The 17133-nt window shown below is 48.5% G+C and overlaps 1 protein-coding gene across 2 annotated transcripts in view; it reads left to right on the top strand.

Moving 5' to 3' along the window:
- atp10a (ATPase phospholipid transporting 10A) overlaps positions 1 to 16446 on the top strand; it is a 138434-nt gene extending 121988 nt beyond the window's left edge. For both annotated transcript variants that reach the window (XM_060920173.1, XM_060920172.1), the window contains exons 18-21: positions 4686 to 4766; positions 4867 to 4971; positions 6589 to 6776; positions 15468 to 16446. In XM_060920173.1, the coding sequence (XP_060776156.1) occupies positions 4686 to 4766; positions 4867 to 4971; positions 6589 to 6776; positions 15468 to 15987 (894 nt within the window). In that variant the 3' untranslated portion in view covers positions 15988 to 16446. The remainder of the gene's footprint in view (positions 1 to 4685; positions 4767 to 4866; positions 4972 to 6588; positions 6777 to 15467) is intronic.
- Positions 16447 to 17133: the final 687 nt, after the last annotated feature.

Here is a 17133-nt window from a genome sequence, read left to right as displayed (position 1 = left end):
CATGAGACAATACACTAAAGCTACGATACGAGACGCATCCTGATACAGTCTTTACGAGACGATATAATCACAAATAAAATATTACACTTTTATTTTCTAATGATGACAAATCAAACTGCTCCGATATCAATCCACTGTCCTGTAAGAAAAGTACATCAGGGTTTATAATATCAGGTGTAACTTATTTTCCGGGCGGCACGGTGGTGTAGTGGTTAGCGCTGTCGCCTCACAGCAAGAAGGTCCTGGGTTCGAGCCCCGGGGCCGGCGAGGGCCTTTCTGTGTGGAGTTTGCATGTTGTCCGCGTGGGTTTCCTCCGGGTGCTCCGGTTTCCCCCACAGTCCAAAGACATGCAGGTTAGGTTAACTGGTGACTCTAAATTGAGCGTAGGTGTGAATGTGAGTGTGAATGGTTGTCTGTGTCTATGTGTCAGCCCTGTGATGACCTGGCGACTTGTCCAGGGTGTCCAGGATCGTTCAATTTTGTCAGCCTGGAACGACCATCACTGAACAGAGGTGGGTGTCTATGACATCTATCAGCCACCTTCAATGCAGCCATCAGCATTCTGATTTGGATTCTATTATGATCCATGAGAGGATAAATACTTGATACTCCCTATTAGACAGACAGAACTGATGATGCCTTTCGGACGAGAGGCGAAACGTCTTCAAGACTTTTCAAGCAAGTCCAGTTGCTCTCTTCTACCAACCACAGATTACTATGTACCTGGACGACTGAGTATCTTCACAGATATGTTTCTACACACTTTGGGATGAGTTCCCTTCGACTAGTGCGGGAGTATGAGAGGACTTCCAGAAAACTGGCAGACATCTTAGCCAGAGAGGATCGTTCAATTTTGTCAGCCTGGAACGACCATCACTGAACAGAGGTGGGTGTCTATGACATCTATCAGCCACCTTCAATGCAGCCATCAGCATTCTGATTTGGATTCTATTATGATCCATGAGAGGATAAATACTTGATACTCCCTATTAGACAGACAGAACTGATGATGCCTTTCGGACGAGAGGCGAAACGTCTTCAAGACTTTTCAAGCAAGTCCAGTTGCTCTCTTCTACCAACCACAGATTACTATGTACCTGGACGACTGAGTATCTTCACAGATATGTCCAGGGTGTACCCCGCCTTTCGCCCGTAGTCAGCTGGGATAGGCTCCAGCTTGCCTGCGACCCTGTAGAAGGATAAAGCGGCTAGAGATAATGAGATGAGATGAGAACTTATTTTCCCGTTTTATCATTATTTTAATCTTTCTCACCATCATGAATGATTGAATAAGAAATGAGAGTCCTCGCATCAGCGCTCGTCATGCTGTCTGACCTCCAAGCACCACGCTTTCCTATTTAACCGTACACAGCAGGAAAACACTCAATTTTATTATCATTTTATTTCCTCATCCCTCTGAAATTAGTTTCTGGTTACATCTCGACGTGCTTCTGAATCGGTTTAGCCGCGAGTGCGACTCGCATCAAGCACAGCACACAGGCACTGATGTAAACTCGTGTTTCAGGGCGTGGTCAGGCCAGGCATCATAGAAACCAGAGTGTACGTATATACAGAAGTTTTACAATAACCAATTACGGATCTGTTGGGACTTCTGGAGCTATTAAGTAAGCTGCTCTGAGCCACTTCAGTTCCGATTCGCAGATTTCCTACTTCTGCCTCGACTACCTGTGCTCCTGCGGCTGCTGAGTGCGTAAGAAGTGCAGCTCATCATGAATATTAAACAGAAATATCATGATACACGAACAGCAAATTCGTCTCACCAGTGTTTTGTATCACGATAATCCTGACATGCTGGAACAGGTTTGAGTCTCAGTTCCAGTGAGGTGAAATTATAACACTACAGTGTACACAGACCTCATACACAGCTGTGTACTTCAGGCTTCATGGGAACAGTTTGAGGAAATAATCACATGTGGGTATGATGGTTGGGGTGCACATACTTTTGCCCATATAGTGTAGGTGTTAAGGGTATTTCTAGTATGCAAAAGAGTACCAAGGTCAATACTTACTTGTGGTCTTTCCTTCTATTACTTTTTTTTGTTTCTAAATTTATTTATTTTCTGTTTCTTTCTTCTCTTTCAGGTTCAAGCTCACTTTTTTTTCAAAACGTCCCGTAATTATTTTTCTCGTGGTTTCCAGTCTCAGTGTTTGTCTTTTTCAGTGTATCTGAGAGAGAAATCAATCCCCAGATTCTAATCCAGTGCAGAAGTAACACAGTAAATCTGCTGTTCGTTGTATTTTTGTTAGAAAGTGTTGGATGAAGAACAGAACCCTGGTTATTGTGAAGAACAGCTAGTTTAAAAAAAACAAAAATAAATAAATGGATAAAGCACAGTGCCATGCTTGGGAGGTCGGTGCGGGGTGCCTCGTTTGGGAGGTGGGTGCCTCGTTTGGGAGGTCGGTGTGGGGTGCCGCGTTTGGGAGGTGGGTGCCGAGTTTGGGAGGTCGGGGTGGGGTGCCGCGTTTGGGAGGTGGGTGCCGAGTTTGGGAGGTCGGGGTGGGGTGCCGCGTTTGGGAGGTGGGTGCCGAGTTTGGGAGGTCGGGGTGGGGTGCCGTGTTTGGGAGGTCAGTGCGGGGTGCCGCGTTTGGGGGGTGGGTGCCGCATTCGGGAAGTCGGTGCGGGGTGCCGCGTTTGGGGGGGTGGGGTGCCACGTTTGGGGGGGTGCCGCATTTGGGAGGTCGGTGTGGGGTGCCGCGTTTGGGAGGTCGGTGTAGGGTGCCGAGTTTGGGAGGTCGGTGTGGGGTGCCGCGTTTGGGAGGTGGGTGCCGTGTTTGGGAGGTCAGTGTGGGGTGCCGTGTTTGGGAGGTGGGTGCCGAGTTTGGGAGGTCGGTGTGGGGTGCCGTGTTTGGGGGGTGGGTGCCGTGTTTGGGAGGTCGGTGCGGGGTGCCGTGTTTGGGGGGTGGGTGCCGTGTTTGGGAGGTCAGTGCGGGGTGCCGCGTTTGGGGGGTGGGTGCCGCATTCGGGAAGTCGGTGCGGGGTGCCGCGTTTGGGGGGGTGGGGTGCCACGTTTGGGGGGGTGCCGCGTTTGGGAGGTCGGTGTAGGGTGCCAAGTTTGGGAGGTCGGTGTGGGGTGCCGCGTTTGGGAGGTGGGTGCCATGTTTGGGAGGTCAGTGTGGGGTGCCGTGTTTGGGAGGTGGGTGCCGAGTTTGGGAGGTCGGTGTGGGGTGCCGTGTTTGGGGGGTGGGTGCGGGGTGCCGTGTTTGGGGGGTGGGTGCCGTGTTTGGGAGGTTAGTGCGGGGTGCCGCGTTTGGGGGGTGGGTGCCGCATTCGGGAAGTCGGTGCGGGGTGCCGCGTTTGGGGGGGTGGGGTGCCACGTTTGGGGGGGTGCCGCATTTGGGAGGTCGGTGCGGGGTGCTGCGTTTGGGGGGTGGGTGTTGTGTTTGGGGAGGTCGGTGTCACGTTTGGGAGGTCGGTGTCACGTTTTGGGGTGGGTGCCACGTTTGGGAGGTGGGTGCCACGTTTGGGGGGTGGATGTCACGTTTGGGAGGTCGGTGCCACGTTTGGGAGGTCGGTGCGGGGTGCCGCGTTTGGGGGGGGCGGGGTGCCGCGTTTGGGAGGTCGGTGCCGCGTTTGGGGGGTCGGCACGGGGTGCCGCGTTTGGGAGGTGGGGTGCCGCGTTTGGGAGGTGGGTGCCGTGTTTGGGGGGTGGGTGCCATGTTTGGGAGGTTGGTGCGGGGTGCCGCGTTTGGGGGGTCGGTGCGGGGTGCCGCATTTGGGAGGTTGGTGCGGGGTGCCGCGTTTGGGGGGTCGGTGCGGGGTGCCGCATTTGGGAGGTTGGTGCGGGGTGCCGCGTTTGGGAGGTGGGTGCCACGTTTGCATGTTTTTATCTGTAATCAGTATTCGCAGACTGCCGAGTATGAGATTTCTTCTCTCTAATGTGGAAGAACCGGTTCCTCCCCGCTTCCATCCCCCTCACATTCTCCTCTCTGAGTTCTGATTTTTCAACCTGCATGTCTGAGATCTTTTGTCCTGCTGTAGATTTCAGTAAACAAACGAATAAACGATCCTGAGCTCAGACTCTGGGGACGAGTTAAAATCCAATAATCACACAGTGAGTGAATGCTGCGATCATCCAACACTGAGAAATGAACCTGGAACTGCAGATACAGAACTGTTCCCTGTGTGCTCGTACTGACTGATGGGCGAGAACCACAACAACATACCGATATACCACAACACAACAACCCTGTAACACAACCCCACAGCACGCCCGTAACCCCACAGCACGCCCGTAACCCCACAGCACGCCCGTAACCCCACAGCACGCCCGTAACCCCACGACATGCTGCTTCGTTACAGCGCTGCCTTCTGGTATCATCATGAGATTCGGCTTTAATCTTCAGTGTTCAGATTCTTTGGCTGTTTGTTTCCCAGCTGTGTTTCTCCATAAACGTGCAGTCTGCACTGTATTTTATCAATCAGGATTTTCTTCTTTCTTTCTTTTTAGTTTTTCTTTCTTGGTTAATTCTTTGTTTATTGCTTGATTTTAATTCATTTTTCACTTTTTCTTTTGTTTAATTTATGTTTATTTTGTGATTTATTCCTTTTTACTTTCTTTTCACTTCTTTTTTCTTTCATGTTGCAACATTTTCATTTTTTTTCTAAATGTATTTCTTGATTTGTTTCCTCTTTGATGTTTGAACTTTTTTTTCTTCTTATTTAGGAATACAAGCCGTACATGTTCTGGATGAATATGATCGACGCCTTCTACCAAAGTCTCATCTGTTTTTTCATCCCCTACTTTGTGAGTCTGAAGTTTCGGTTTTTATTAAGACATTAGTGGATTCTGTTTAATTAAACAAACAGTAAATCTTGTTGTGTATTTTTCCTCGGCTCTGTCCCAGGCTTACGCTGACTCAGATGTGGATCTGTTCACCTGGGGCACGCCCATCACCACACTCGCCCTCTTCACCATCCTGCTGCAGCTCGGCATCGAAACTAAAACCTGGGTGAGGAAACACACGGCCGAGCACGCGACTGTCTACAGCACTAAAGAACAGGGTTCTGCTGGTTCTCTTCGGAAACAGAACCCGACAGCGCACACACTTACCTGCTCTAATCACACACTTCTCCTGTCAACCTCGTGAGAAAGTTAAAAACCTGTCACTTCCTTTTCACTCTGCTAATGTTTTAACTCCTTTACCACATTTAACACTATTTTTTCTCTCCCTCTTTTATATTTATACACACACGCATGCACAGTAATACAGGTTCATCTGACACATACAGGGTGCTAAAACTAAAAGGTGTTTGTCCCGCATGCAAGTGGAGCGATTTACAACCTCCCTCCCTCCCCCCCCTCCCTCTCTCCCCCCCTCTCTCTCCCCCCTCTCCCCTCCCTCTCTCCCCCCTCTCTCTCCCCCCTCTCTCCCTCCCTCTCTCCCCCCTCTCTCCCCTCTCTCTCCCTCTCTCCCCCCCTCTCTCCCCCCTCTCCCCTCTCTCTCCCTCTCTCCCCCCCTCTCCCCTCTCTCTCCCTCTCTCCCCCCTCTCCCCTCTCCCTCCCTCTCTCTCCCCTCTCTCTCCCTCTCTCCCCTCTCCCTCCCTCTCTCTCCCCTCTCTCTCCCTCTCTCCCCCCCTCTCTCCCCCCTCTCCCCTCTCTCTCCCTCTCTCCCCCCCTCTCTCCCCCCTCTCCCCTCTCTCTCCCTCTCTCCCCCCCTCTCTCCCCCCTCTCCCCTCTCTCTCCCTCTCTCCCCCCCTCTCTCCCCCCTCTCCCCTCTCTCTCCCTCTCTCCCCCCTCTCCCCTCTCCCTCCCTCTCTCCCCCCTCTCTCTCTCCCCCCCTCCTGCTTTTCTTTTCTCTTTTTCTTTCCTGTTTACTTACTCTCCCCCTCTCTCTCTCTCCTGCTTTTCTTTTCTCTTTTTCTTTCCTGTTTACTTACTCTCCCCCTCTCTCTCTCCTGCTTTTCTTTTCTCTTTTTCTTTCCTGTTTACTTACTCTCCCCCTCTCTCTCCTGCTTTTCTTTTCTCTTTTTCTTTCCTGTTTACTTACTCTCCCCCCCTCTCTCCCCCTCTCTCTCCTGCTTTTCTTTTCTCTTTTTTTTCCTGTTTACTTTTTCTCTCTTTACCTCTTTCTTTTTCTCCCTTCCTATCTGTTTATTTTATTACTTTTTTCTTATTTTCCTTCTTTTCATTTCCCTTTGTTATATCTGCCTTCCCTTCTCTTCACCCTTTCTTTTTTCTTCTCTCTCTTTATGCTTCTCTGCTCTATATTTCTTTAACCTCCTTTTGTGCACTTTTTCTCTTTTCTTGCTCTTTTTGTTTCCTTTCTTTCCTTCTTCTTTACTGTTTCTCTTGTTCTCCCTTTCTCTCTCTCTTTGTCCTTTCTTTCTTGCTGTTGTTCCTGTTTCCTTTTTCTCCCTCTCTTCTTCTTTTTGTTCTTTTCTAGTTGTTTTACACTAAGTGAAGCTCAGTATTTCCTTATACAGCTCATGGTTTACTCTAATGTGAGACAGTCGTGTGTGTGTGTGTGTGTGTGTGTGTGTGTGTGTGTGTGTGTGTGTGTGTGTGTGATTTACACGCACTTCATCAGAAAGGTATTTAAAAGTAATAACCCCTTTTCCTCTCTCAGACGTGGATGAACTGGGCGTCCATCGCCTTCAGCGTGGTTCTGTTCTTCACCGTGGCCCTGTGCTACAACACCTCCTGCCCCACCTGTTACTCCCCGTCCAACCCCTACGGGACCATACAGAGACTTCTGGGAGATCCGCTCTTCTACCTGCTGTGTGTCGTCACGCCCATCACTGCTCTTCTGCCCAGGTACATCTCACCACCCTGACCCTTAACCCCACCTCTCAGCACCAAGGGACCAATCAGCGAGTTTCAGCTGGATGAATGAATTAGGCTCCACCCCTTCAAAATTGATTGGAAAAATTGGCAGTTGGTGGCTAATATATTCCTGAATCTCAACAACTTTGTGGAGAATATTAAGGGAGGAAGTTGACAAATTCCTAAAACTGGGTTTATGCATATTATGCAAATTGGCAACAAATCAAAGTGGGTGGAGCTAAATGGTCCAAATGGTAAATTGATTGAGATTTCAAGATATGTTTGAAAACATCAAATGGTGCACTATACTGTGCTGTAGTAGTAGTAGTAATAATAAGAAGAATAGGGCTCAGCTTTCTTTTTTATTTGTCATTTATCAGCTGTTCTAAATACTAACACCAGTTTATCAGCTGTTAGCTCATATCAGCACAGCGATTTATTGGTCGGGCTCATGCTGTTGTTGTTATTATTAAGCTAAGATATTCCTTTATTGATCCCCATGAGGGAAATTCTGATATTACAGCAGCTCAAGTACAGAGTAAAATATAGATAGAGACTAAATAAAAAAAAGAATTGAATAAAATATAATGGAATAAAAATAGAATGAAATCAGGACAATTGCTCATAAAAGACAGCAATAAACAAGAAGAATTACAACCCCGATTCCAAAAAAGTTGGGACAAAGTACAAATTGTAAGTAAAAACGGAATGCAATGATGTGGAAGTTTCAAAATTCCAGATTTTATTCAGAATAGAACATAGATGACATATCAAATGTTTAAACTGAGAAAATGTATCATTTAAAGAGAAAAATTAGGTGATTTTAAATTTCATGACAACAACACATCTCAAAAAAGTTGGGACAAGGCCATGTTTCCCACTGTGAGACATCCCCTTTTCTCTTTACAACAGTCTGTAAACGTCTGTGTTAGGACTAGGACTGTTTTGGCCTCTAGAGGCCGCTGTTATTTCCTTTTCATGTCGTGTTCATTTTGGCCTCTAGAGGCCGCCACTGTTCCTGTGTTTTGTGTTTGTGTTAATTGCCTAATTATCTTCACCTGTGTCCTTAATTAGTTTGTCTATTTATACCCCTGAGTTCAGTCCTCTTGTCACGGAGTCTTTGTGCTGTTATGTTTATCTCCAGTTTCCTTTGTACTGTGTTTTTTGATCTTCTTAGCTTTTGAATTTTGCACTTTGCTTTTCTTTTGGATTATACTCTTTGGTTTTTTTTTTGTCTTTTGTTTTGCCCTGTATATAGTGTATATAGTTTAAATAAACCTTTTGATTCTTTTTCTACTTCCGCCTCACGCCTCTGCATTTGAGTCATCCCCCTGGTGGCCTAGTGGGGGTTTGCTGGATTATCACACCAACGAACCAGGTTCGAATCCCAGCAAAACCCTAACAGAAAGACTCCGTCATGACCGACTCAGCAGAGGCTGCTTCAACTGTCTACCCGGCCAACCTTCAGGGAATTATGGCAGCTTTGACACGCTTCGGAGCGACCATGGACGCTCATGGACGTACGCTCACCAGCCAACGTGAGGCCCTCGCTCGCCACGAGGAACTGCTTCAGCAAATAGGGAAAACCCTGGCACAGCTGACATCTCTGCCTGCATCTCCTGCTCCTGATCCAGTTCCTGCTCCTGATCCAGCTCCCACTCCTGCTCCAGTGCCTCCTGCAATGCTGCCTTCTTCACCTCGCGAACCCAGCCTTCCTGCACCACAGAGGTATGACGGCAAGCACAGTGAGTGCCGAGAGTTCCTTACCCAGTGTCAACTCACCTTTGAGCTTCAGCCTACCACCTACACTACGGATCGCCGCAAGATTGCCTTTGTGATCACCTTATTAGCTGGTAAGGCGCGAGCCTGGGCTACTGCTATCTGGCAAAGACAGGGACCTGAGTGCTTTGATTTCCAGCTGTTTTCTGAAGAGATGCTTCGGGTCTTCGATCAGGCAGACATCAGTACCGACGCAGCCCGAAAGCTCATGTCCATCCGGCAAGGAGGAAGCGTCGCAGATTACGCCATCTCGTTCCGAACACTCGCAGCAGTAAGTGGATGGAACGAGACTGCCCTGGTGTCAGCCTTCCACCATGGTCTGTCTGACCCCATCAAGGACGGTCTGGCCTCTATTGGATGCCCAAGTGACCTCGAAACCCTCATCTCACATGCTATTCGTCTGGACAACAGGATGAGAGAACGCCACCAAGCCTTGAGCCCCCCCAGCCTCCCTACCTCTACCTGGAGACCGTCTACCTCCTTCAGTGACTGTCCAGAACCCATGCAAGTGGGTCGTACTCGCCTCTCCGCATCTGAGAGGGAGCGCAGAAGGAGGGACAAGTGCTGCATCTACTGTGGCAAGCCTGGTCACTTCCGAGCATCATGTCCCGAACTCTTGGGAAAAGGACCGCCCCGTCCAGCCGAGGGAGGGTTGTGACGGGGCCTACCCTCTCTCCCGGACTCCCTGGCCAAGGAATCTACATCCCGGTCTCCATCTCCTGGGGTGAGTCTGTCCACTCTTGTCAAGCTTTGATAGACTCAGGGGCGGCTGGGAACTTTATGGATATTCACTTCGCCCAAAGCATCAATATTCCGACTGCACCTCTTGAAGTCCCACTGTCTGTGTCTGCCCTCGATGGCCAAGCGTTAGGTGATGGAAGAGTCACCCAAGTTACTTCTCCAGTTTTCCTCCAGTCTCAAGGTCACAAGGAAGAAATATCCCTGCACCTGATTCCTTCACCTGAGTTCCCAGTTATTCTAGGCCTTCCTTGGCTTACTCGCCACAACCCTCGCATAGACTGGGTAACAAGCCAGGTTGTGGAATGGGGCCCTGCATGCCATGCCTCTTGTCTGCTCTCTAGCTCTCCTGTGTCTCCTGCCGAGCCCCCTGATCTCACCGAGTTATCTCAAGTTCCCACAGAGTACTGGGATCTCAAGGAGGTATTCAGCAAGAGCAGGGCCGCCGTTCTTCCTCCGCACCGGGCCTACGACTGTGCCATCGACTTGCTCCCTGGGACTACCCCTCCTCGTGGCAGACTGTTTTCACTCTCTCAGCCAGAACGCAAGGCCATGGAGGAATACCTCAAAGATGCCCTGGTCTCTGGGTTTATTCGACCCTCCACTTCACCTGCTGGAGCCGGCTTCTTCTTTGTCGGCAAGAAGGATGGGGGGCTCCGACCATGTATTGATTACAGGGGCCTGAATAAGATCACTGTGCGCAACCGATATCCCCTTCCGCTGATGTCCACAGCTTTCGACCTGCTCCAAGGCGCCACCGTCTTCACCAAGTTGGACCTACGGAACGCATACCACCTCATCCGTATCCGACAGGGAGACGAGTGGAAGACTGCCTTTAACACCCCGTCTGGGCACTACGAATACCAGGTGATGCCCTTCGGACTCACCAACGCACCAGCTGTTTTTCAGGCCCTAATCAACGACGTCTTAAGGGACATGATTAACCTATACGTTTTTGTCTACCTCGACGACATCCTTATCTTTTCCAAGACCGTGCAGGAGCACCGCCACCATGTCCGCCAGGTTCTCCAGAGGCTGCTACAGAACAATCTGTTCGCCAAGGCCCAGAAATGCGAATTTCATGTTCCCGAGGTCTCCTTTCTGGGATTTATTGTACGGACAGGCCAACTCCAAATGGACCCTGTCAAGACCCTGGCCGTCCGGGATTGGCCTACTCCCAAGTCCGTTAAGGAGGTTCAGCGGTTCTTAGGATTCGCTAACTTCTACCGCAAGTTCATCAGGAACTTCAGTTCTGTGGCAGCACCCATGTCAGACCTCACCAAAGGGACAGGTGGATCTTATGGCTGGTCTCTTCAGGCAGAAAAGGCGTTCAAAGACCTCAAGGACCGCTTCTGCACGGCACCCATTCTGGTTCTCCCGGACACCTCCCAACCATTCATTGTGGAGGTGGACGCCTCGGACAGTGGTGTCGGCGCGGTGCTCTCTCAACGTTCGGAAGGAAAGCTGCACCCCTGCGCTTACTTCTCCCACCGCCTGAGTCCTGCTGAGTCCCGGTACGATGTGGGGGATCGAGAACTGCTAGCGGTCAAACTGGCCCTTGAGGAGTGGAGGCACTGGCTGGAGGGAGCACAACATCCATTCCTGGTTTGGACTGACCACAAGAACCTGGAGTACCTCCAGCAAGCCAAGAGACTGAACCCTCGACAGGCTAGGTGGGCCCTGTTTTTCAGTCGGTTTGACTTCACCCTCTCATACCGCCCCGGCTCCAAGAACACCAAACCTGACGCACTGTCCAGACTGTTCTCTGCCACTAACAGGGAAAATGAAGTCGGGCCTATTATCCCTGTGTCCCGGATTGTGGCCCCTGTCCGCTGGGGTATTGAGGAGGCTGTCCGACGAGCCCAACGCCAGGACCCCGGTCCTGGGACGGGGCCACCAGGCCTCTTGTACGTCCCACATCAAGCCCGGGCCAAGGTTCTCCAGTGGGGTCACTCTTCCCCTCTCACCGCCCACCCGGGAGCTCGGAGGACCCTGGACTTCCTGAAAAGACGCTTCTGGTGGCCTAACATGGAGAAGGAAGTAAGGTCATTTGTCCTGTCCTGTGAGGTTTGCACCAGAACCAAGAACCCACGACAGCGTCCCCAGGGTCTCCTGCATCCTCTGACCATTCCCCGGCGTCCCTGGTCCCACGTGGCAGTCGACTTTATCACGGGTCTCCCTGAGTCACAAGGTAACACGGTCATTTTGGTCTTAGTTGACAGATTCTCCAAGGCCTGCCGCTTCATACCACTGTGCAAACTCCCCTCTGCTCTTGAAACTGCGAAACTTTTGTTTAATCATGTCTTCCGAGTCTTTGGTCTTCCACAGGACATCGTCTCAGACCGAGGGCCCCAGTTCTCCTCCCGAGTGTGGCACGGGTTCTGCAAGGTCATCGGAGCCACTGCCAGCCTCTCCTCTGGGTTTCACCCACAGTCCAATGGTCAGACGGAGAGGCTCAACCAGGACCTGGAAACCACCCTGCGAGGCCTGGCTATGGATAACCCGACATCGTGGAGCACCTGGCTGCCATGGGCGGAGTACGCCCACAACACCCTGCAGTCATCGGCCACCAAGCTGTCGCCATTCCAGTGCCAATTCGGGTTCCAGCCACCTCTGTTCCCGGACCAGGAGGAGGACGCGGGGGTGCCCTCGGTCAACCAATATGTGAGACGGTGTCGCAAGACCTGGAGCAAGGTCAGGAAGACCCTCATACAGACCTCCAGAACCAACCAGACTCAGGCCAACCGCCATAGAAGACCTGCACACGCTTTCCGCCCTGGGCAGCGTGTTTGGCTGTCCACTAAGGACCTTCCACTGCGGGTGGAGAACCGCAAGCTTGCTCCTCGCTACATTGGCCCCTTCAAGGTGGTGCGCAGGGTGAACCCTGTCTCCTACCGGCTCCAGTTGCCCCGGACTCTGAGGATCAACCCCACTTTCCATGTTTCCCTGTTACGGCCCGTACTGACGTCTACGTATGCCCCTGCCCCTAGGAACCCCCCACCCCCCCGCATCTTCCAGGGGCAGACTGTGTTCACTGTGAATCGCCTGCTTGACTCCCGCCGGGTCCGCAGCGGGTTGCAATATCTGGTGGACTGGGAGGGCTATGGTCCTGAGGAGCGCTGCTGGGTTCCTGCTCGGGATGTCCTTGATAAAGAACTATGTCGGGACTTCCATTCGGCCCATCCGGATCGCCCTGGGAACGTCAGGAGACGCTCCTAGAGGGGGGGGTCCTGTTAGGACTAGGACTGTTTTGGCCTCTAGAGGCCGCTGTTATTTCCTTTTCATGTCGTGTTCATTTTGGCCTCTAGAGGCCGCCACTGTTCCTGTGTTTTGTGTTTGTGTTAATTGCCTAATTATCTTCACCTGTGTCCTTAATTAGTTTGTCTATTTATACCCCTGAGTTCAGTCCTCTTGTCACGGAGTCTTTGTGCTGTTATGTTTATCTCCAGTTTCCTTTGTACTGTGTTTTTTGATCTTCTTAGCTTTTGAATTTTGCACTTTGCTTTTCTTTTGGATTATACTCTTTGGTTTTTTTTTTGTCTTTTGTTTTGCCCTGTATATAGTGTATATAGTTTAAATAAACCTTTTGATTCTTTTTCTACTTCCGCCTCACGCCTCTGCATTTGAGTCATCCCCCTGGTGGCCTAGTGGGGGTTTGCTGGATTATCACACCAACGAACCAGGTTCGAATCCCAGCAAAACCCTAACAGTCTGGGGACTGAGGAGACAAGTTGCTCAAGTTTAGGGAGAGGAATGTTAACCCATTCTTGTCTCATGTAGGATTCTAGTTGCTCAACTGTCTTAGGTCTTTTTTGTCGTATCTTCCGTTTTATGATGCGCCAAATGTTTTCTATGGGTGAAAGATCTGGACTGCAGGCTGGCCAGTTCAGTACCCGGACCCTTCTTCTACGCAGCCATGATGCTGTAATTGATGCAGTATGTGGTTTGGCATTGTCATGTTGGAAAATGCAAGGTCTTCCCTGAAAGAGGCGTCGTCTGGATGGGAGCATATGTTGCTCTAGAACCTGGATATACCTTTCAGCATTGATGGTGTCTTTGCAGATGTGTAAGCTGCCCATGCCACACGCACTAATGCAACCCCATACCATCAGAGATGCAGGCTTCTGAACTGAGCACTGATAACAACTTGGGTCGTCCTTCTCCTCTTTAGTCCGAATGACACGGCGTCCCTGATTTCCATAAAGAACTTCAAATTTTGATTCGTCTGACCACAGAACAGTTTTCCACTTTGCCACAGTCCATTTTAAATGAGCCTTGGCCCAGAGAAGACGTCTGCGCTTCTGGATCATGTTTAGATGCGGCTTCTTCTTTGAACTATAGAGTTTTAGCTGGCAACGACGGATGGCACGGTGAATTGTGTTCACAGATAATGTTCTCTGGAAATATTCCTGAGCCCATTTTGTGATTTCCAATACAGAAGCATGCCTGTATGTGATGCAGTGCCGTCTAAGGGCCCGAAGATCACGGGCACCCAGTATGGTTTTCCGGCCTTGACCCTTACGCACAGAGATTCTTCCAGATTCTCTGAATCTTTTGATGATATTATGCACTGTAGATGATGATATGTTCAAACTCTTTGCAATTTTACACTGTCGAACTCCTTTCTGATATTGCTCCACTATTTGTCGGCGCAGAATTAGGGGGATTGGTGATCCTCTTCCCATCTTTACTTCTGAGAGCCGCTGCCACTCCAAGATGCTCTTTTTATACCCAGTCATGTTAATGACCTATTGCCAATTGACCTAATGAGTTGCAGTTTGGTCCTCCAGCTGTTCCTTTTTTGTACCTTTAACTTTTCCAGCCTCTTATTGCCCCTGTCCCAACTTTTTTGAGATGTGTTGCTGTCATGAAATTTCAAATGAGCCAGTATTTGGCATGAAATTTCAAAATGTCTCACTTTCGACATTTGATATGTTGTCTATGTTCTATTGTGAATACAATATCAGTTTTTGAGATTTGTAAATTATTGCATTCCATTTTTATTTACAATTTGTACTTTTGTCCCAACTTTTTTGGAATCGGGGTTGTAGTAGCGGCACTATCTCCACTAGTGGTGTAGAGCAATAAATAAATAAAGTTTCATTGAGCTATATTCCCATTTCCTATTTATTTATTCGTTTGTTTGTTCTGACTGAGATTCACTTTATTTTAATTAACTTGTTCTTTTGTTTATTATGAGTTATTATTCATCCTTTCATTTACTATATTTCCTTAATTTGTTTTGAATTAATCCAAGATTTTTTTAAATTAATTCTTGTTTACCTTTTTTTTTTAAAGGTAAACGGTCTTTCAAATTTTTCAAGTGTAGGTCATAAAAAGAATTTTCCAGACACCCAATTATTTTTGTTTAGTGGATGAAAGCTACTGGATTTGAATCACAGACTTCCAATTTTATTAACAGAACAATTAATGAATTTATCTCCATGTGGCCCTAAATTCTCCGCTATTTTTTCCTGCTTCACCATGACGCAATTCAAGATACTACATCATGCATCACGTGGTGGGCTTTCCCCGTTCACACAAGGCATTGTGGGATACAAATTTGAGACAGGAGAGAAAAATGGAGGACGTGAGTGTGTGAATGAAACGTGAAAGAGCGACTACAGTAACGGAAAGAAAGCGAGAAGAAAAGACGTTATGTTCTATACGAAGGAAAGGAAACGCAGGACCAAACTAATAAATATGGGCGCTCAGCGAGCACCTCGGTGTGATCAGCTGTTCGTTTAGCGACAGAATGATGGAACTGTCAGTGCACGCTCAAAGGGAAACCTGTAGATGGCAGTAATGCAGCACTGTGGATGCCAGCTGCCGTAAAACCCAAAAGAAGAAGAAGGTGGTAAACCTGCGCATGCGCACACGGACTTCCTCTGTCTGCTTGACTGCGCGAAGCCACCGATTTCATGCACATTATTTGCTTTAATCCCCTCAAATTAAATAACTTCCCAGCCACAGAATGGCCTGATATTTTGTGAGATATTACAGAAATAAACAGATATCACAATCACCACATTTTCAATTTTTTAAAAAATAGTCATGAAAAATTAAAACAAACTACAACTAAAAATTATAGACTTCAGGTTGAAAACGTCACATTTCCCAGCTTTGGTTTGACACCACGTTCTTGTGGACTTGTTTGTGTTCCAGATATTTCTACCGGGCGTGTCAGGGTTCCCTGTTCCCCAGCCCGGTGCAGGTGGGCCGTCAGCTGGACAGATTGCCCCCGGAGCTGCGCAGACGCCTGCTGCACCAGAGCCAGGCCAAGCTCTTCCCTTTCTGCAGACCATTCCTCAAACCGTGCAGCTCTGCCCTCACACACCCCCACCCCGCCCACGCCAAGCACAAGCCCCGAGCCGCCAATCCCGGTGTCACCAAGAGCATGGAGATGAAGGATACATCTCAGAGTTCCAGAAACACAGAGAACCACATGGTGCAGAACTCTGAGAACTCTCCACAGAGCAGCACACTACCGTACACCAAAGATGCCCCTCCCCCTAATCCCCCCCTCACCTCCACACCGCTGCTGCCTCACACCGACTGCGTGCAGCTCGTATCGCCCTCTAGCGGCGGTCCTCCGGGCGCCACGTATAAAAAGAGTTCTGACATCTCGCAGGACCAAACACCCGGGCGTCTCCGAGAACACTCTGAAACGCCCTCGGGTTCATGACGCTGAGGATTCCGCTCCAAATTTGCACGTTTTTGAAACTTTTTTTTTTTAATTCTATTTTTCATAATTTTTATGAAGATATATAGATGGGTACTATTGTATACGTTATATATATATATTTTAGAGGTGTACAGTTTTTCAGAATAAAGATGAATATTTTTTTTGAGAGAGTAAGAAATGAAATATGCAGCAAACTGGATGAGCTAACGGTTTGATTTTACCAGGAAAAAAAACTATTCCCAGCTCGTTTTCTCCAGAGATGTTCATTTCCTTTATCTTAGCTGTTATTTATTTGGACCTGAACTTTTACACTCACTCCCTCTCTCTCCCTCTCTCCCTCTCTCTCTCTCTCTCTCTCTCTCTGTCTGTCTGTCTGTCTGTCTGTCTTTCACCAGCACAATGTTAACACTTTCACATCAAGTTTTTCTGGAATTATTCACTCAGTTGGGAATCTCACAACACACACACATACATTCATATATATATATATATATATATATATATATATATATATATATATATATATATATACACACACACACACACACACACACACACACACACAGAGTAATAAATAATTTATGCAATCCCTTTTCCCTTAGTGCACTACATCCTGAAATTTACAGATCATTCCGTAGCTCGGATATGAAATACGTCACGACTCGCATGGTTGCCAGATTGACAGAAAATCTTCAAACTCAAATCGACTTATTTTTTTTTGGGGGGGGGGATCGTATTCATACCAAAGATGCATCTCATGAATATTCATGCTGCTTTTTTAGTATCAAAAACATCCCCTGTTTTTTTTTTTTTTTTTTTTTTTTACCCTCCCCCGACACTGTTTCAGGACTGGATGAAGCCGATGCTGTTATTTCATCCTGTTTATTTGTAACCCGTTGATAAACGACCAATGACCCAACCAGAGAGATGTTTTTATGCATAATATGCTATTGAACTCCTCTAAGCCATGTCCTGTGAGGGTTGTTCGTTCTTGTTTGTCAGTGTTGCGCTGTTCTCATACTTGGCTGCATAAAGCACTAAACACGTTCGTAAACACATTCCAGGTCACTCGATGTTTACTGTTTTATCATGATGGATTTATTGAATAAACCATTATGCGTTTTTCCAGAAATAAACACGATGTAA

Source organism: Neoarius graeffei, chromosome 4 (assembly GCF_027579695.1).
Source record: "Neoarius graeffei isolate fNeoGra1 chromosome 4, fNeoGra1.pri, whole genome shotgun sequence".
Taxonomy (NCBI): domain Eukaryota; kingdom Metazoa; phylum Chordata; class Actinopteri; order Siluriformes; family Ariidae; genus Neoarius; species Neoarius graeffei.
Note: the sequence above shows the minus strand (reverse complement) of the source record. Positions and strands in the feature narration are given on the sequence as shown.